Source organism: Cyphellophora europaea, assembly GCF_000365145.1.
Source record: "Cyphellophora europaea CBS 101466 unplaced genomic scaffold supercont1.2, whole genome shotgun sequence".
NCBI lineage: Eukaryota > Fungi > Ascomycota > Eurotiomycetes > Chaetothyriales > Cyphellophoraceae > Cyphellophora > Cyphellophora europaea.
In genome coordinates, this window is record NW_008481808.1 from 946,756 (window position 1) to 967,341 (window position 20,586).

Below are 20,586 nucleotides of genomic sequence, written 5' to 3' on the forward strand. Positions count from 1 at the left end.
AGTCATCTGTACCATGCGTGTTCCTGTGTAAGGCGAGGTCGGCGACGCTTCCCATGAGTGGAGCCTACTGTGATTGCGCTGCAGCATTCGGTGTTCTCGACCTCTGCTAAACTTCTACTAGGACGCTGTAGAAGCGTTCCCGGAGCAGTGGGAGACATCTAGGCACCTAAGGAGATTCACAAATCGGCTGAGTCCTTGGTCATCGGGTGCGAGAATCTCCACGATCATCACTCCGAGCCCACTGCATTGGTTCATCACTCCATTTGTTTGCCTCTCATACTCCATAGATCTTATAGCCCGTACTCCGTACTCCGTAGTCGGCCAATGCACTTGTGCAAGTCTCTCCCGCCAGGCTCGACCGAAGCTTGGCTTGGCAGGGCGCCGTATCCTTCTGGTGCTTCTCGGATCCAATCGAATCCGTCCGCGGCTTCTGCAAGCTCCAATATTAGACACAACCGAAACAACCTTCTTCTTCACGCCCGTTGCTTGTCGGTTTTTTCATCCATCAACAAAGCCTCCTAGCTCAAACGGGCCCCCCTGCATCTTCCGCTACCGTTGCTGTATACGATGCGCGTGTCATAATTCGCAGGACTGCAGATCCTGGGCCCCCACTAGCCAGGCAAGGCGACCTGCCTTAAGGATCTGCCACTGGTAGGGCCAACAGGTTGGCGTTTAGCCCCCGGCACGGGGACGCGAGACGAGGTATGTCTAGTAGAACGGAGCCTCCTGTGCGACACTTGCGAGGTGAGTAGCACAGGGTTTTCCTCCGGCACGGCGTGCTGTTTTGAAACCATTCATCGGACTCTTGGGACTTTCTCCCCTAACGCTTCTCTCGTCTCTGCGTTCTCGCGAGGGTGCGCTCTGTCTTTGCCTGCGCTCCCTATCCTCACGTCACTCTTCCCTGTTGTACGTCGTTCAAGGAGGGCAGACACGTACGCAGTTCCATCCCGTTCCGCTCGTGCCTATCGCCCATTCCGCCCGGAGAAGCATTGAAGCCCGCCGCACACATACACACAAGACACACTCCCTCACCACACCCACCTATACTCTCCTACACGGGCCTCCGCGTGCCCACGCCCAAACAACCATGGCTCCCTCTCCCTTCCCAACGACGCTACTCTTCCTCCTCACAGAAGCCCTCCTCCTAGTCCAACCGACCCTCTCACTCCACATCGGCAAAGCCTCGCCTTGCTACGACCAATGCGACGGCGGCAGCCTGACGGTTACGCAAGATCTCTCGTGCCTGGACGCCGCCTACGACGAGACCTCGGGCACCGCCGCGGGCAAGCAGATGCGCGAGTGCCTGACGTGCACCGAGACGAGCGACTATGCCAACAGCAGCGATACCGCGACGGATCAGTATTGGTTTATGTGTACGTATAATTCTGTTTCCCAAGTCCTTTTGCCAGCCCAAAACCCACCTCACACCTGCCATGCCCTGTCCTACCCTACCCTCCCTATGATCCCCCCGCGTCACATCAGTCAGCTTCCTGACATATCTCCCCCACCTCAATAGTCCACCTTAAATATACGCAACAATACTGCCTCTTCGACGCGAGCGCCAACCAGATCGACGACTGCGCCACCGAGTGCTCGCCCCTGCAGTCCGTGCTCACCACCCTGTGGGGCGACACCACCCCGCCGAGATACCTCTACGACTACTGCGACGCCACCTCGGGCGTCTACCCAAACTATGCGCCCGACTGTGCGGCCTGCCTGAAGAATCGGACGGGCACCGTCATCTTGGGGAATTGTAAGTCTCTCTCTGCTGTTCCGCTGCTGCTCCGCTGCCTTGCCCCGGCCTCTCACACGCAAATTCACACCTGCTACTACAAGAAATCATGCTGACATAAAGATTCTCTTCAAATTAGTCATGGATACCATGTACTCTGCCTGCGCGACCCAGCCGAACGTCACGACCGATGGCGAGTTGTTCGAGATTAGAGCCGCGAATGGTGACCTGTTCGACACGCAGACCGAGAGCGCGTCGGAGCAATCCGCTCCTACTGCTACCGGTAAGTAATTGTTCCCCCTCCTTGTCTTCATCTAGAATGTGTGCTCTGGCACAACAGCAGCGAGGGCTCGACAATAAAGAAAGAGAGTTCTGGGACGTGCTACAGCGGAGAGCCAACAGCAGAGAGCCATCCAGCTTCTCTTCCGCAATGCACGTACTGTCGCTGCTGCTGTTGTTCCAAATGACCTATCATAGACATGCCGATCACCACTATCATCACAACCCAGCACTAACGTCTTTCCCCTCTCCAGACTCATCCGCTAGCGTCCCATCCTCCTCCGCCTCCCAAACCGGGTCCGCCGCCGATGAAGCCGCTTCTAACGGCTCATCCGGTTCCTCCTCCTCTTCCGACTCTGCCAACTCTTCCTCGTCTTCATCCTCATCCGACGATGACAGCGGTCTCTCCACGGGTGCCACAGCCGGCATCGCCGTTGGCTGCACCATCATCGGCATCGGCGCCATCGCCGGACTAGTATTCTTAATTATGCGGCGGCGTCGTGCAGCCCGGAACCACAACTCGCACTTGGAGGACAAGATGGGCCCGAACGCGGGGCTGATGGGTGGCGTCAGTCCTGCTGCTACTGCTCATGGCTATGGGCAGAGTCCAATGGGCGTTAGCCCAAACGGAGCGTATGGCGAGCAGGCCTACGCCATGGAGAAACAGAAGCAATATCCGGGCCAAGCCGGGTATGGGGCTGCGCCGGTCGAAATGAGCGGGCAGAGCGTCGTCAGTGAGATGCCGGCGAATGGGCCGGCGGCTGTGGAACTGCCGGTCGAGAGGAGGCGATGAGGGGCAGATGCGTGCCTGTGCAACCTTTTCATCCAAGAGCTTTCTGAAGCATTCGCTGGCGTTTTTGAGCGACTTATCCCACCTGTTGGTCGCATCACGACGGTGGGACTGACCGACAACATATCGAAGTCAGTCCTAGATTTACTACCTTTTAAATTTACTGGCCGTGCTTATATGTGTACAGCTCCGAGCCCCATAGACGATCTGATCTGATCTTTTAAGTCTCCACAAAACTGGGATGATCCTGAAGTTGAGTCTGTACATTTTGACATTGTTTCAAGCGCAATCGTGGGGCACAGTGGTGGCAAGCGTGGATCTGCGCTAATGACGGAAGAGGCTTGCTGTTTTCCTGTTGGGGAATGCTCTGTTCAGCTTGCATGTTCGCTGACAGCTAGCGCTGAAAAAGCAACGTTGATAGCTCGCTAGCGTACGAGAAAGGGGAGATACTGGCCTGTACAGATCCTCCGGACACTGCCAAGGTGTTCATGATACGGTGTTCGTGTCTAGCATGATGGCAGTGTCTGGTACAGCTGCAGCGGCTAGCGGAAGAGTGATCAACCGATATTGGACTTTGGTATTCATAATATCGGCCATGGCCATCGTCTGGCTAGTGTGAGCCTTGGGAACATGCCAGAGCTTTCGTAGACGCAGCAGGCAACCAGATCTATACTTGTCCACCTCCTGTCTCGTCCGCCGACAAATGTGAGCCTATGGCATGCTCGGAGGATAGTCGCTCGATATGATATTCGGTCTCCTTGTTTATCTTGTTGTGTGTCGTTGGCAGCAGGATTCTCTGCTGCCTTTCGGTTCTTGCATTGGAGAGACAGCCTTCGGAGACCGTCAACGACTTGAGTCGAAAGGGGGTTAAGTGTTCGGCAGGGTACACCGCGTCGTGCTAAGGAGCGAAGGCCTTGTTCTCGAAACCCGCATTTGGTTAAACAATCAACCGGTACGGGTGACGATAGCATGGCACTGTATGTTTGCTTTGATGGAACACTGCAGCGTCGACCCGGGTCTTATGTGTGTCGCGCGAGTTTGTGTGATGTGTGGAACAGGATGAGAACATTGGGTGGTCTGTCATTGTCGAGTGTAGAGGGAAAGAGCAGTCACTGCGGGACAGTGGCGGTGTAGTTGCCGCTGGACTTGACTGAGGAGGGCCGTCGCAGGCGCCGTGTTCGTGGTCGGCCGGGGCGATGGTCTGCTACCAGCCTATCACTTCTTTGCGGCTGCTCTTCGTTCAGCTTCCTGCATGATCTTTCTGGCGTCCTTCTCAATGGCCCTAATGGAAAGTTATCGTCAGACAAGCAGACAGGTTAGGACGAGGTCAGCTTACTGCAGCCTCTTGTCCGAGTCCTTCAAGTACTTCTCGTTGCCCTCTTTGGCGATTCTCTGGCAGTGCTCCAGAACATTTGCGGGCATACCTTTGCTCTTTCTGTCTGACATCTTGTCGGTTGGATTAGTGGACAAAGTCCGTGACGCGGGGGGCTCCTCTCTCAGGGCATATCTCCTCTCAGATATGCGACAAGCACGGCCATTAGCGAGGTGGCGTGAGCATGTCCTGCGGGGACGAACAACTGCCTGTTCTTATCGCCCTGGACCTGAACGGCCCTATCCCTCGTTCGTGGCACCAGGGGCTGGCTGTGATTTCGCGGCACCTGGTCATTGTTGCAAACGATGCAGTACTGTAGGGACTATCCCCGAACCATGTCCGATCAGCACCGGCTCAATTCCCCTAGACTCTGGGGGGGGAACCCGGCTTAGGCTTTGTGCAAGATCGCGAGAGCGGGTACGGTTGGCGCACGGAAGAGGCCCGTCGGAGCGCGCCACCTGCACGATATGTTCGGCACGTGCTTTGCTGTGTCCAATCGAGTTAAGCCGGAAGCTGCGTGGGAGCAAACTTGCCAGATGAAGACCAGTCCGGGACCAGTCCATGATCAACGAAGGAGCATTGTATGCAGTATCCAGGATGGCGGGTCGCTTGGCTGCAAAGGCCGCAGCCGTGCTAAGAAACCAGCCGTCGGGCTTTCAAGCCCCAGCACATCATCCGCGGAACCGCAAAGAAGCCCGATCACTATGGTTCGTGCGGAATACTTACTCCGACCAGCTGCAAGCCCGCATGGTGTATATAGAGCAAGGAAACTCTCAGCCAGGTTTGCCTCAACCTTTTGGTGTAAAACAAGCTAACACACCCAAAGTCCACCCGCGGGGTCTGGGCCCTTGCCATTTTTTTCGCACCATGCGGTGCACTCTGTACCTCCATACTGTGCGACCGTCGTTCTGGAACCCGCTTTGGCGTTCGCCGTGGCTGTCAGAATTACGCCGAAAGCCTTGAAAGGGGGGGCTGGACCGCCAACAGGCACAGACGCAGACAAGCAACAGAACACACGACTCAAATACACTCACGAGCTTATTGCGTACCCAACGGCGACCTCGGGCTTCGTCGGAGTCAGAGTCATGAGTCGATGGCGGCCAAGCGCAAGTGCAGCTACTGCGTCAGGATGGCCGGAGACAAGGGTAACAGCATGATTCAGGTTCTTGTCATCGACTGGTCCTGGTCTATCATAGTTGAGGCTATGTCGAAAGTCCGTCGCCCTTGCGCAGGTGGTTCAAGCCTCTGAGGCATTCTTCAACAGTCCGGCTACAAGCCATGACTCGAGCCATCGCTCGCCGATACTGCCATTATTGGTATCGCCCTTTCGATTTTCATTTTGTCTCATCTCCTTGAGTTTGAATCGTTCTTGTCATGCGTCCATTCGTCCCATACCCATGCTCTCGCAAAACCCCTCCCCGCTTCAAAGGTATTGATGCTGGAGAAGGATCTCAAGAAGCGGTTCCGGCAACGACAGCAGCATTCTGCCCGGTGCTTGGCTGCTCCGTTTCACCGTGTGGGTTCGAGCCAACAGAGACCGGAGCCCTGGCCGTCAAGGGCGGCCGAGTGGCTGTATTCTTGCCTCGGAGGATGAGCCTAAACAATTATCAGAACTTGCTCTGTGTGGAGGCCGAGCGGATCGGATCGGAATGAAACTCACCTAATCTTGTTGATCAGACGCTTGATGATGTTGTCCTTCTTCTTCGGTTCAGTGGGTGGCATCGTACCGGGAGGGGCGGTGATGGCGGCGGGGTACTCGCCCGCAGGCTGAGCGACCTGGTCGGCCGACATCGTGGTGACGGCAAGGCAAGGGAAAGACAAATCGTGTCGAGTTCAAGCTCGATCGGCGGATTCTCTTGGTCAAGATGTAGAGGTAGGTAAGGTAGGTGGACCAGCGCAGCAAAGGATAAATTTGAAGAGTCGTTGTTGTTCAGATTTTGATGTTGTCCTGGTGACGGACAAGGAGTGAATCCTCGCACGCGGTTGATGGCGCAGTCGGAGATCGAAGGTGACATTCACTTGAGCCTCAGTGCGCTCTCGTCGACATTTCACCTCCATGCGTGGGCATCGAGAGACTTGCCGAGTGTGCCTCAGAGGCAGCGAAACCCTTCAAGCTTCTCCCACTGTGTCGAGAAACAGACTCGGTGCAAAGCTGATATAGAGATTAGTTCGTCCTTCCAGGACGCCTCTTACTCTCAGCCAAATCGACACTCCTGCCTCCATTAAATTCCCTTTCCACTAACGCCAGGCCCAATCATCTTCAAGCAGATGACTGCGTTCATGCATTTCGGCAACTACCACATCCTGACTGATATTGCTCAGCCCTCAGCACTCGCACCGACCCTCGATAATGCCCTACACATCAACACAGATGCTCGGCCAAGGGCTAGACGGACCATTTTCGCATTAGAGACTTACGAGACCCGACCAACACCAAACCGCCTACCGCACGTCCCGAAACGGCCACCGAGCGGCCACGATCCCAGTGGATCTCCCGCAACTGCCGCATATGTTAACTTAGGCCTGGAAAGAGTGAACAACGTATCATCAGATGGCCTAGACTCCAGTCCCCTCACGAGGCATCATGATATAAGTGCCAATCATGAGAGCTGACACAACTCGTCACAACACCCTAGCAATACCTCCCGTGCCTCAACCCACTGATCTCACCGTACACCAGTATATCTCCTCATATGCCCGGTCGAAGCTACTGTAGCCGCGATGACCGATCCCTGCCTCACCAACCCTTCCAATAACACAGCTCTCAAAATTTGCAGATCATTTGCACCGCCAGGCCATCTGCACCCGACGACCAACACCGACACGACGCAAATCCTGCAGTGTTGTCTTCTTCATCTTATGAGGAGTCGCACAACTCGTAGAACATATGAGACTTGTCGCTTTCATCCACGCCACGATATCGAACAACTCTACTCGTTCAAAGTCGAGATCGACAGCAAGCGATCTGCCAGCGAATCAGATACACCCAGCCTTCTAGCAAGTGGGTCTGCGAGTACAGCACTAGTCCCCATAAGGAATACGTCTCTGCCTCGCCTTCGCTGTCGATCAACCACGTTTGCCTGGCCTCACTCTGGGCACTTGCCGCTATCTCCGCCGTGACGCAACGCGTGAAAATGCTCTTGAATCAGCGTTATGGGAAAGAAGAAGAAGAAGGAGAAGGGATACTGAGAACATCAGCTAGGTATCTACGAAGGACCACGCAACAGGAAAGAGTCGTGCAAGAAAGATATTCTACCGATCGAAAGCATTCCAGGAAGTTCGCACACTTTTGGTGGTAACCGGCAACCACTGTTCGATTGACAGAAAACAAACTCAGTCGATTCCAGCAGGTTCGGCTAGCGTATTCCACTTTTGGTCCTGCTCGTGCTCTGCAAGCCGACGGTCCATCACCATAGCCGTCAATCAGTCAAATTAACTCAACCCAACCCAACCTCTCTTGACCCACCATCATAACACATCAGAACACCTTGTCATTAGTTGCCACCTTTGCCAAGTCCTCCTTATACCCCGCCGGGTGCCGAACAAACAGATGCCTAACCCACCACCCAGCCTGCGACACGTACCACACCAGCTTCCCCAACCACTTCTTCGCGCCTCCCCCACTGCCCCTCTTCCTCACCCGGAAGAACCAATACAGCCACACGGCCGCAAAGATGTTGAAGCCGATGTACGCCCAGCCAATCCCAAAATTGCGCCACCGCTGGTCCCACGAGATGCGGCTGCCCGCGAGGAACTGGTCGCCGTTGCTGATGGGGCAGTACTCGCAGCGCGCCGTGGCGTCGCCATTATACAGCTGACCGGGCGCCTGCGCGAGGTATTCCCTCAGGTATTCGGCGCAGGTCTGGCCCGATGGGGGGTCGAAGACGGCGAGTTCATTGTCGGCGCAGTGGACTTGGCGGCCGTGGAGGGTGGTGGCGGCGAGGCCGCCGACGATGTAGGTCAGAGGGGAGACGCGCCACATGAAGAGCCAAAAGCCGGGCAGGTTGTCGGGAGGTTGGAGGACGCCGTTGAAGGTGAGGATGAGGGAGAAGAGCGTGGTGGCGATGCCGCCGGCGGTTTCGGCATCGGGGAGCCCCGCGATGAGCATGTGCGCGAAGGTCGAGGTGAAGATCTGGAATTGGATCGAGTAGAGGACGAAGAGGCCCTGGACCTCGGAGCTTTGGTGGGCGCCGAAGACGGGGAAGTAGAGGCAGGCCCAGACGATGATGGCGACGAGGATTTGGTAGGGGATCTCGACTATGATGTTGGAGATGAGGAAGGCTTGCCATGAGTACGCTTTGCTCGGCCGCTCGCGGACTTCGTAGAGGGAGCGTTGGAGGACGAAGCGCGGCATGATCTGCAATTGAGTCAGTAGGTGGGCGTCAGGGAGAGGCAAAGGTGTGGAAGGACTTACCTGTTGCACCAGGGTCGAGAAGGTGGTCGTCATCATGAAGATTGAGAATCTGAAAGGGACCAGAGTCAGTGACGATTTTCAAAAGGTTGAGGCCCGAAATAACTTACAGAGCATTCTGAAGACCGGTAGAGGAAGAATTCGGCTTGAAGAAACTGAAGCCAACGAACAATGCCGACATGGTACACAGTGCAACCTTGCCAATGATGTAGGCCGGTGTGCGCCAGTATTGCTGGAAGACGCGCTTCATCGTTTCCGCGACCTGGATGCCAAACGGCATCGCAAACTGACTGCTGGAATTGCCGTCGCCAGCAGGAGGTTCCTTGGCTTTCTCGGCGTGAATGCGATCCAGCTCTCGTTGCACACCAGTTGCCTGTGTGCTGTCCTTCCAGATTCCAGGCCAGTCGGCGGTTGGTTTGCCGCTGGGACCGGCACCCACCGTCTCGAGCATGTACTCGGCTGGATTCTCCTCGGTGCCGCACTGACGAGCACCGTTCCCCTCAAAGTAGTCGAGCAGGGTCCTCGAGTTGTGGCCGATGTCACCGAAATACACAGTCTTGCCTCCTTTGGCTAGGAACAGAAGACGGTCGAATTCTTGGAAGAGGATGGCTGAAGGCTGATGGATGGTGGCGAGAACCGCTTGGCCGTTGTCGGCTAATGTGCGCAAGAAAGCCACGATGCCCCAGGAGCTCTGAGAGTCGAGTCCAGACGTTGGTTCGTCGAGGAAGAGTAGCAAAGCAGGTTTGGCGGCCAGCTCCACGCCAATAGTCAAAAGCTTGCGTTGTTCCACGTTCAGACCTTCGCCCGGGTTGCCGACAACGGCGTCGCTGAAGTCTTCCATGTGAAGCATTTTGATGACCTCTTCGACGTAAGCGTGTTTTTCCTCCTTCGAAACATTCTTGGGCTGCCGAAGCATGGCGGAAAAGCGCAGTGCTTCCCGAACTGTGGTAGTCTCGAGGTGCAGATCTTGCTGCTGAACGTACCCAGTCTTTCGCTGGAAGCTCGCATCGAGAGGTTTGCCATTCACCAGCATGTCACCTGTGATAACGCCAGTACTCGTCCGTTGGGCCAGGACGTCAAGCAAGGTGGTCTTGCCAGCTCCAGACACGCCCATGAGCGCTGTCAGTGTGCCCGGTTTGACCCATCCGCTGACATGATCAAGCAGACGCCGGGGTTCGCCCTTGATCTGTATATCGTAGACGACATCTCGCCAAGTAAAAACGTCTTTCTGTGCCGGAATGGCATTGACTGCATCGTCTTGCTGCGTCTTCCCGGTTGAGCCACCAGTAGAGGAAGACGTCATCTCCTTTTCCTGCAGCGTCTCCTCATCCGAGCCTTTGGTAAGGTAAGCCGGTACGTGACCTCGTCGAAAGACCAGAAACTCGCCGCTGGATGCGGAAGAGAAGTTAAGCTCGGTTGCAGTGAAGTACACTGCCCAAAAGAATAAGAGGAACGCGAACAGAAATCCGAGGTTGCGCCAGACATGTGTGTACCGATAGCCATACTGTGAATCCGCCCAGTCGTCGCCCAAGACGGTCAACTCTCCAATCCTGGCTCCCTGGACAGCACAGGCAAAATTGTTAGGCCCTATTTGTGGGCCATAGGGTGGTACTAATGTAGCACACTCGTACCGAACGCCATGGACTTCGTTCATAAGAATCGCTTCGAATCCATAGGCCACAGGATTGATCCAGGAGATCCACTTGAACCAAGGATGCATGTATCTTCTCTGGATCGTGAAACCGGTATATATAACAATTGCAAGCACCATGATACCTGCAAAAGCCAGGGCTTGCGATATCTGCTTGGTCGCAGCCGCTAGGGTGCGAAATATGGCGCTCATTGTCAGAGAGGTGATGAACGTGAAGAGATAGAAGAGGAAAAAGTTCCCTGCCTCGTATCGCAGACCACCTAGAAAATAGAGGATGATGTTGAAGAAGACGGATACCAAGAATTTGATAGGTATATCGCTCACTATACCTGCGATGGCTTCCGAGAAGGCGTGATAGAAGGCGAAATTGACATGGCGCTCCACAATGGGCCGCTGCTCATAGAGGCCATTGATTTCAGTAATGGAGTTCAATGCGCTGAGGAGGATGGCGAAGAACAGAATTGAGCCTTTGGAGAAGAATGCGGCCGTGCTGTTCGGAGTGCCAAAGAAAATGGAACCGATGATCAGCGACATGATAATTTGGGAGACGACCTTTGTGATGGTACTCGTCTTGTCGTTCCAAAGCCGTTGATAAGCACGAATGGTGCAGAGTTTGATCTGCATAGGGATGGAAATAACATAGGGCGACTTGGGACGGATGTGCTTGGCTTGAGCTTGGTGATGGGCTTCACGGAACGTATCAATGGTGTCGCTGCCTCCGATGGGGTGCTCGGTTTCATGCTCTTGAATCTCGGCCATGACCCTCTTGAAGTTTTCGGATTGCTTCCAGTATCTCTCAAACTCATCCGGTGTACGGGGCACCTTTGACTCGAAGCCTTCTTTGGCACGACGCTCGGACGGATTCGTGACAGATGTCAGGAAATCCCCGGTGGTTTGACGAACGGGACAATCGTATCCCATATCCTCAAAATATTTCCTGGCTTCTTTGGCGGGGCCGAAGTAGATTTGACGTCCCTCGTACAGGACGACTGCTTTGTCGAAGAGGTCATAAATGGCCTGACTGGCTTGGTAGATGGCAACAGCATGCGTTGCGCCACCGACATTGGCCGAAACACGAAGTGCACGTGTGAACTCGAGGGCAGTGGCAGCGTCTAGACCACGGGTAGAGTTGTCCCAACAACAGATTGGCGACCCACTGAGCGCCATTTCTGCTATGGAAACACGCTTTCGCTCACCGCCGCTGACTCCTCTGACATAATCGTTGCCGACTTTTGTGTTGTACGTATGGCTCAGGCCAAAGATGGTCATGACCACAGCAGCAACGTGGCGTGCGAACTCGTCACGACCCAGCTCACGCACTCTGGTGGAGGGAGTGCGGGCCTTGGCCGCGAATTCGAGTGTTTCTCCCACCGTCAGGTGAGGGAAGTGCTGGTCATTCTCTGCGTTGTAGCAAACATCGCCTCTGAGTTCCTTCTTGTAGATGTCCTGAGGAATACCGTTGTAGTGCAAGGAGGAACCCTTTGCAACATTAAGGCCTTTCGTCTCGCCGGTCATGGTTTTAAGGAAGGTGGTGCAACCGGAGCCGGGTTTGCCCAAAACGATAAGCATTTCACCGTCCTTGACGCAGCCGTTGAAGTCGCGCAGGATCTTCTTTTCCTCCTTACCTCCGGCATTCTCTCGAAAGCGCAGTGGAGCCAAGAACATGGAGGAGACTGTTTGCTGTAGGTGGATAGGCGACCCTGTACCGGTAACGTTGAGGTTCTTGAATGTGAAACCAGCACGTCGATGTTTGATACCTTCGATTTCCATCTGCCTCATGAAAAAGCGAACCCATTTGTAGAAGTCGAAAGAAGGTGATGACGGGTCAAAGACAGGATCATCGCCCTCAAGGCCAGCGAGAGTGTCCTTGCGCTCCAGGGTTGACTGTCTACCAGCAGTGTCGTGGGTCGAGGGCCTGGTGACATTACGAGACAGAAGCGAGGCGAGATGGGCTAGTTGTGGTCGATCCTCATCACGAGTGAAAGTTCGAATGGGCTCGAACTGACGGTCGTCGTCGTCAACAAAGTAGTCTCGGCGCGCAACATCTGCAGCAGGGGTTTGAACCTCATGTAACCTATCCCGGTCGGACGAGGCCGACGACGAACCAGACGACGACAGCGAGGAACGTGGCGACGACATGGTTGGGATATGGTGGGAAGTCGGAGGGAGGTGAATGCTAGCTTCTGCTGGACGTACGAGGCATGTGTCGAGGAGCTGAGAGCGGGGTTTATAGGCCGTGGTGTAAGGTTTGACAGTCAAGCACTCTCGGAACTTACAGCTGCCAATACCAAACGCATGTCGAATTAGGACTTTTCCAGCGGTTGAAATTATGAAGGCGGCCCTGGCGGAAGACGGAACTGCATCTCGAGCATAGTCTATGCCCAAGGTGGCTGAGCCAAGTACCGATCACCAGTAAGCCATGTGAGATTGTTTTCGGCGCCTGTACGGAGTATGCGTTCACTGCTCCGACGTCGAGAAGGACAACAAAGGCACAGCGGAATGCGGCAGGTCCCAAGCTTGCACAAGGCGATAGACGAGAGCTTCTCGGGGCCGATTGGAGCTCGGCAGGCTGGTGGCTGCTCAGCGATGCCAAAGTGATTGAAATGCGGCTGACTGGGGATCAGCCCGAAAACAAATCCCAACCCCCTCTTGTCCGTCCTGGCACATATCGAACGCGAATTTCGAGAGTCTGATAAGTGCAGTATCATCTTCCGTCATTTTTCTGTATGCGCGTATATGTTTTGGCCCAACTTCTGCCAGCTGTAAGCGTTTCGTGAAGCCTGTGAATCTGGCGGGGTTTGCCGTGGATGTGCGCATTTCAACGACTTTGTCTCTCGCTGAGTCAGGCTGCCAACGCTTCGGCGCTGATGATTAAGGGATCAAGCATTTGCATAGGGGCGAGCAAGGGTCCATAGTGGCTGCCGGCACGAACTGGCGCCGGGCGGGGGAGGCCTGGGATAAACTGCACCCCTGCACCCCTGGAGCCGTGCGAGCGTAGTGGGTTCCGGGCGGTTCGTTCGTCGTATGAATCGATGTGGTCGAATTGGGCTAGTAATGCGTGGATGCACAAGGTACTGGCACACGTGTTGATCTCCCTGCTTTTCTCCGGACTAAGATCAGAATTCACATCCAGCATCTGAACCGCTGGGGGCGATGAAAAGTTGTGCAGAAAGATGCCTTCGGGGATACGAATGGCGGCGGCCTTCCGGGCCGAGAAACAACGTCATGGTACCTGGCTGTGGCAGTGCCTCAAAACTACCTCGGAGCCCCCATCGTCCGACCACGGTCTCACCGAGATGCTCTACTGCTCGGTCCGAGTGAGTATAATGCATTATGTGCTCGTTGCCGCGTGATGATTACGTTGATTGAATTTCGAGCAGAGAAAAGTCTGAAACGTCGACCGAATGTGACGTACTTCACTTGGAACTTCTACCTACGACAGGCAGACTGCTTGCCTACACCCGCGCATCCGCACGCTTCTCAAAATCCTCTGCTTCAGCCTCAACATTGACCAGCGTCTTATCTTTCGTATCCGCCGAAAGAACTCCGTCGTTGATGCGCTCCACCCCATCGACCACCACGATATCCTCGAAGATGGGCTCCTGGAGCAGTGTATCGCGGTCAGGAAACAACCATGAAAGCACTGTGTAGCTAACGAACGTCGAGCTGAATCCGTAAAGGTAGAACATGGCATAAATGTATCGCGCTCCTCCAATATTGATCGAAGGGTTGACGGCGGCAGCCATGCCTGGAATGTTTGGCACAACTCCAATGGCTAATGCCACTGCCGCCCTCCAATTCGTACCCGCGGCGTTGCCATAGCGGTATCGACCATACTTGCGGTAAAGGGCCGGCACATCGATCGCCTTCTTCTTGACTACCCAGTAGTCGCAAGCCAGGATACTCGCAATCGGCGCTAGGAAGATCCCAAGAGCGCTCATGAAATTGAGCAATGACTGGGCCGACGCGATAATCTTCCAAGGCACCATGATCCAGCCGGCCGTGACGGTGGTGATAACGACTCCTCGTCTGATGTTGAGATACTTTGGGCACAAGCTCACCATATCGTTGGAGCATGAGATGACATTGGCCGACAGATTCGTGCCAATCTGTGCGATACACCACGCCACACCAACGAAAAAGGCCGCAGCCCGACCTCCCGGACCTTCCCATCTCGACGCCAGCGCGAGCGGGTCCCAGATATATTCGCCGTAGACCACCTTTGCCGCACTGGTTCCGATGATGCCGAAAACGCCCAGAAGTGTCATGATCAACGGGACAAAAAGGACCTGCCAGTACACGCCACGGGAACTCTTCAAGTATCGTGTGAAATCAGCCACGTTGGTTGCCATAGTAGCCCAGCCTCCGGTCATAGATGACATGGAACTGACGATCAGCCAGGCTTTGGTGGCCCCTTGCACCGTCGGTTGCTGGCTCCAGATATCTCCCGCTCCGTTTGCGAGTTGTGTCATGCCAATGACAGTTGCGAACGCAGCTGTCAAGACAACCACAGCTTTGACGACAAAGAACCACTTGAGCTTATGCGGAGATATAAGCAGTATTGGGAACTGCACCGACCAGAAGATGAAGTGCGAGACCATTTGTTGCGTGGTGATTCCTGCAGATGCCGGGAGATGATTGGGAATATCCAGGTACGATGGCCATATCGCACGTATCACCTGCGTCATGGCAGTTGAACCAGAGTACGTCTGGATGGCTGCCAGTTGTTAGGGAATAATGTCACAAATGAGGTTATTCGACTCACCATGCCAGAATAGGGCAGTCACCATTCCTGGAGCGTCGTTAGTACTCGCTATCTGTGTGTTTCTCACTGGGCAACTCACGAACAACGACGACGAATCTGCTAAAGTAGAAGCCGAAGCCGGACCTTGCCACGACTGGGAACGGTACGTGCAACTGTGCTCCCGCTGCACCATTCAAAATCAACGGCACTGTCACCACGAGCGTTCCAAGAATCAGGCAGTACACAGCTTCGCGCCTTGAGAAGTTAGCAAAATCCAAATTTGGAAGCGTGGCATCACTCACCATGTCAGACCGACAGCGATGACGGCCGAAGCCCCAGCCCAGCTCTGCGCAGACAACGCGTCACTCAGCCAGAAGCCCAGGATGGTCCAGCTGGTCCATGTTCGGCGCTCCAGCGGAGTCACATCAGTATCGATGTTACTCCAGGTGTTTTCGTCGGCGAACGTGACTGCAGTCTTGGGAAGAACCCATCCTTCTTTCGTTCTCTTGGAGACAACGTTCTGCTTCGCGGCGCGTGCACGGTACCGGATATTGTCCATGTTGTAGTCACAGACCGACTGCGACGCTGGGTCCTGGACATGATGATGGCTAAATAGCACGTTCCACTGTCCTCCGTTATCTGTTCTAGATTGTGGAGTGCTCCACGTGGAGTCCACGCATCTGCGATATAACACCTTACTCCGTACCGATATACCGATATACCTCTTGGCAGGGTCGCCGACGGCGCATGACAAACTGCTGGCCGGCGGCCTTATCTTTGCCTGCGGCGGCGATGCGCGCTCCCCCAAAGCGGTGGGGCATCAGCTGATCCGCCAAGACTTTTACTGCCTGATGCACCGAACTTCGGCTTCCTGGTGTTCAAATTCCTTGTGCCGGTGCTTCTATAAGTCGCAAAGATTACCCTGCAGCTCAGTCTACAGTAGTCGCGTATAGCGCACCAAATCATTTATCCTTGAGCCATGGAGTTCACGTCATTCTCCGGAGCCAAACGCACCGTCGCGTCCGATGCCGCTCGACGCGCCGACTTTGACGAGATTCCCATCATCTCTCTGACAGCCAGCAAAGAAGAAATCTTAGCAAAGCTCACCGATGCCTGTACTCGCATTGGCTTCTTCTACGTCAAGGACCATGGTGTGCCACAGGAAAAAGTGGACCGCATGTTTGAGTTGGCCCAGAACTTCTTCGCTCAGGACCTCAGCAAGAAGAACGAGATCAACTACAAAAAGTCGAACATCCTCCGGGGCTACGAACCACCGGCCGAGGTGCGTACTGATGAAACCCGCAAACCCGACCTGAACGAGGCTTTCAACTGGGGCTACGAAAGATCCCTCGACCCCTTATGGTCCCGCACCGACGACACAGAAGGTAAAACCCGCCTCCCCCTCTTCCTCATTCTAGTACTAAACACTCCAACAGAATGGCAAGACAACCCCATGTCCGGCCCAAATGCCTGGCCCAACTTCCCCGACTTCAAAGAAACCATCAGCGCCTACTACGCCGACGTCCTGGCCCTCGCCCGCCGCATGATCCGACTCTTCGCCGAAGTCCTCCTGCTGCCACCCAACTTCTTCGACCCCCTCGTCTCCACCCCCGGCGCCATGGGCCGCATGATCCACTATCCACCCCAAAAACCGTCGGACCCCAACGCCCTGGGCATCGGCGCCCACACGGACATCGAATGCTTCACCATCCTCTGCCAAGGCACCGTGCCGGCCCTCCAAATCCTCAACGTCAACGGCGACTGGATCGAAGCCCCTCCCATTCCAGGCACGTTCGTCGTCAACATCGGCGACATGCTCGCAAGGTGGACCAACGACCGCTTCATCAGCACCGTGCACCGCGTGTGGAACATCACGGGCCAAGAGCGGTATTCGATCCCGTTCTTCTTCGGCGTCAATTACGACGCCACCATCAAGACGCTGGATTCGTGTCTCGATGAGGGACAGAAAAGCAAATACGAGCCTGTTCTGGCGGGCGAGTACGTGTGGAAGCGTTTGTCGAAGAGTCGGTTGGGACCCGAGGAGGTGAGCGCCGCGGCATGAGTGTCGCCCAGCTTGGCCGTGGGGAAAAAAAAAAAACCAAGAAGGCGCGCGTTATGCTAAAATATCAGTACCGAGGGATTTTGAAAAAACTATTATCTGGTAGAGCTAAGAGAGCTGCGCGAGGATCCTGGACGAAGACCGTCCGCTTTCATAGGCTTTTCATAAGCAGCTTTTCGACTTACACAAAACCTTTACGAAAACTATGTATGGACTTTTGATCATTCCATAGGTTGACAGTCAGGGCTGAGTGGAAGACGCTTTCTGAGGTCTAGTAGATATTGGCACCCAGTCACTCCTCGACCAACATCTCTAATCCTTCTCGAAGAATTCCTACACAGTAGCAGGCGTAGGAATTACCTACAGCCAAGCTATCAACTACTACTATGATGGGCCTTGCGCTTTTCTATTTGTGTATGGAATTAGGCAACACAAAATACAGTTCCAGACGATAGGCAGATGTACTCCCCCTACTGGACAAGTACACCCTTGACAGAATTGGTCCAGCCTATCCTGTACCCTGTTCCCTCAGATCTAAACTTCAGTAGCCAATCGCAGGCACAGGTCGAGATGGGCTTCTCCGCCCTCATTGCCAGTGCCAATGCTGGCCACGCCGCTTATCTGCACGAGTGTCTTATCTAGCGTCCTGTCCTGCCCATTTTAAGCCCACACCGCTGACACGGCCGTCGGCCAGTACTTAGCACGCCGCCGGCGGCCTCTACTGCTGAAGCACTGTAGTGCACGAACCCTTTCCCCGAAGCCCCTCCGCGTGCTTAGCGCATTGCTCCGAAAACGCTGTAGAGAACCCTCATGCTTGGCTTTGGTTGGTTCTTCTATTACAGTCAAATCGGGAGTGCCAACTGAAGTTTGTTGTGCTACTGGTCTTCTTCAGCATCATCGTCGTCGTCGTCAACACACGACCACGACACCTACCGCCATCAACGACAAGATGGCGAGTTCGCCGCTACTGTCTCTGCCATCAGCGCGGCCATACGGCTTTCAATTCGACCCCGAACACACCGCACTGGTAATCATCGACGTACAGCGCGACTTCGTGGACCCTGACGGCTTCGGCGCCATTCAATGCGGCAATGCTGAGATTTTCAACTCCGTGCGCAGCATCGTGCCCGCCATCAAGGACACGCTGACGGCTTCCCGCCGGCTGGGCTTGCATGTCATCCACACGCGAGAAGGCCACCGACCCGACCTGTCCGACCTGCCGGCCAGCAAGCGGGACAGGCAGGTCAACGCGCCCAGTGGACATCATACCATGGGCATTGGCGACCAGGGGCCAATGGGTCGGTTGCTCGTGCAGGGCGAGTATGGACACGACATCATCGACGACCTGCGGCCTTTGCCCGGGGAGTCGGTCATCGACAAGCCCGGGAAGGGGTCCTTCTGGGAGACTAGTCTGCATCGGGTGCTGATGGCAAGGGATATAACGCATTTGCTATTCTGTGGCGTCACGACGGAGTGTTGCGTAACAACGACGGCAAGGGAGGCCAACGACCGAGGCTTCGAGTGCTGTATCCTCACAGACTGCACCGCGGGCTTCAATGCGACGTCCGTGGAGGTCTCGCTTAATATGTTCTGCTCCTATGACGGCCTCTTTGGCTATGTTGCGAGCAGCAACGAGCTTGTCGCGCATGGCAGCCAGCTTTTGCGCACGCCGCCAGACAGTCCGGCGGCCTGGAAGGGAGATATGGACTTGGAAGCCATCTCCACGCATATCCGTAGTCGGAGTTTGCCTCTGCTAGATCTCGTCACCCGAGTCTTCGACCGTGTTGAGAAAGCAGACCCACACATCTGGACATATGTTAGATCAAGGCAGGAAGTGCTCGCCGATGCCAACGCATTGGAGGCAAGGTATGCCACTAGCAGCTCCGATCAGCTACCTTGGCTGTATGGAGTTCCGTTTGCTGTCAAAGACAATTTTGATGTGGCTGGCATGCCGACTGAGGCTGCGTGCCCAGCGTATCGATACTTCCCCAAAGAAACAGCACCTGTCATCAAATTGCTGCAGTCTGCTGGAGCCCTGCTCATCGGAAAGACAAACATGGACCAGCTCGCAACTGGGTTGAATGGGTGCCGGTCTCCTTCTGGTAACCCAGTGAGTATTTTCGGCAGAGGCAAGTACATCTCTGGTGGCTCGTCGTCCGGGTCCGGTGTTGCCGTTGCTGCTGGACTCGTGACCTTTTCGTTGGGAACGGACACAGCCGGCAGTGGACGGGTCCCCGCCGCTCTTAATGGCATTGTGGGAGTTAAACCAACAAAGGGCACTCTGTCTGCGCGCGGCATCGTCCCCGCATGCAGAAGCCTCGACACGGCCTCCATCTTTGCGAAGACCGTGGAAGATGCTCGTCGCGTATGGTACGCCGTCGACCAGTATGACGCAGAAGATGTCTATGCAAAAGATCCCTCTTCATTGCCCCTAGCCATGTCGGACTACCGGGCCAACCCAACTTTCACCTTTGCCGTTCCACCTGAGTCTGTGGTCAAAGCGTGCGATCCGTCATATCAGAAAGCATTCGCCAACGCTCTTGCCAGGTTGCAGAATATGGGCGGGCTAATGCTCACCTTATCCAAAGATGGCTATAAGCCATTCCAGATGGCCAGTGACCTGCTGTATTCCGGTACTTTAGTGAACGAGCGCATTGCATGCATCGGTCCGGAATTTCTCACCACGAACCTCGACACTCTCCACCCTGCGACGCAGGCGCTGTTCAGGGGAGTTATTGAGCGACCCACGAAAGCGTGGGAAGTCTATCGAGATCAGGAATTACAAGCCACCGCCACAGCGGAAGCGGCGCGGCTCTTTTCTCGATTCGCAGGAAAGGTTGATGTGCTCGTCACGCCTACTGTACCTTGCCATCCGACTAGTGAAGAGATGGAGAGTGATCCTATCCAGCTGAACGCCAAGTTGGGTCTCTTTACGCATTTCGGCAACGTGCTTGATCTCTGTGCCATTAGTGTGCCTGCCGGTGTTGTCGTCGCTAGCGAAGGGTCGCAGTTGCCCTTTGGAATCAGCTTGGTGTGTGCGAGAGGGCTTGATGGGAAGATGTTCAGTATCGCGCGCCGGTTTGAAAAGGGTTCGAAGTGAAGCGGCGATGCCACCAAAACAGCTTGAAGGACCACGGTCGTCTGACTGAGCACACAGCTGGGGTAATGGGATCGCACCTTTCTCTGCACACAAGTATCATGCTTGAAAGCACTGCCTCTGTAGATGTCGGTGCCCGATTTGTGCTCGATATTGACCCTGACCGATTTCATGAGGCGTCGACAAAATTGACGGGCGGACCCCGCGAACTCATAGCAAAGACATTTGGGTGTCATATACTGTGAATTCGAGGAACCCGCCCGTCAATTTTGTCAACCCCTGGTGATTCATCCTTAGCCATGCTCTTGGAAGCTGGACTGAACTCGCAACGAGGGGCGATGGCATCCAAAAGGGAGGTATCACCCTTTCTGTCATCTTCACCCGTGGACGTAACGAGGTGATTTGGTGGTGTACCTGGCTGCTGGATGATACTTTCTATAGCAAGACTTGT

The 20,586-nt window shown here is 55.0% G+C and overlaps 5 protein-coding genes across 5 annotated transcripts; 3 read left to right on the forward strand and 2 right to left on the reverse strand.

Annotated features, from left to right (window-relative positions):
* Positions 1–1,087: 1,087 nt before the first annotated feature.
* Positions 1,088–2,804, forward strand: HMPREF1541_01850 (uncharacterized protein; the record flags this gene model as incomplete). Its single annotated transcript, XM_008716206.1, has 4 exons — positions 1,088–1,373; positions 1,517–1,753; positions 1,872–2,015; positions 2,266–2,804. The coding sequence occupies 4 exons, from the start codon at positions 1,088–1,090 to the stop codon at positions 2,802–2,804; spliced, it is 1,206 nt and encodes a 401-aa protein (XP_008714428.1).
* Positions 2,805–7,651: 4,847 nt separating this feature from the next.
* HMPREF1541_01851 (uncharacterized protein) lies at positions 7,652–12,374 on the reverse strand (the record flags this gene model as incomplete). The annotated part of the gene is made up of 3 exons (XM_008716207.1): positions 7,652–8,530; positions 8,588–8,636; positions 8,695–12,374. 3 exons carry the CDS (start codon positions 12,372–12,374, stop codon positions 7,652–7,654), a joined length of 4,608 nt encoding a protein of 1,535 aa, XP_008714429.1.
* Positions 12,375–13,690: 1,316 nt separating this feature from the next.
* On the reverse strand, positions 13,691–15,538 carry HMPREF1541_01852 (uncharacterized protein; the record flags this gene model as incomplete). Its single annotated transcript, XM_008716208.1, has 4 exons — positions 13,691–14,952; positions 15,001–15,027; positions 15,080–15,234; positions 15,282–15,538. The coding sequence occupies 4 exons, from the start codon at positions 15,536–15,538 to the stop codon at positions 13,691–13,693; spliced, it is 1,701 nt and encodes a 566-aa protein (XP_008714430.1).
* A 420-nt stretch (positions 15,539–15,958) lies between these two features.
* Positions 15,959–17,041, forward strand: HMPREF1541_01853 (uncharacterized protein; the record flags this gene model as incomplete). Its single annotated transcript, XM_008716209.1, has 2 exons — positions 15,959–16,364; positions 16,416–17,041. 2 exons carry the CDS (start codon positions 15,959–15,961, stop codon positions 17,039–17,041), a joined length of 1,032 nt encoding a protein of 343 aa, XP_008714431.1.
* Positions 17,042–17,987: 946 nt separating this feature from the next.
* Positions 17,988–20,138, forward strand: HMPREF1541_01854 (allophanate hydrolase; the record flags this gene model as incomplete). Its single annotated transcript, XM_008716210.1, has 1 exon — positions 17,988–20,138. One exon carries the CDS (start codon positions 17,988–17,990, stop codon positions 20,136–20,138), a length of 2,151 nt encoding a protein of 716 aa, XP_008714432.1.
* Positions 20,139–20,586: the final 448 nt, after the last annotated feature.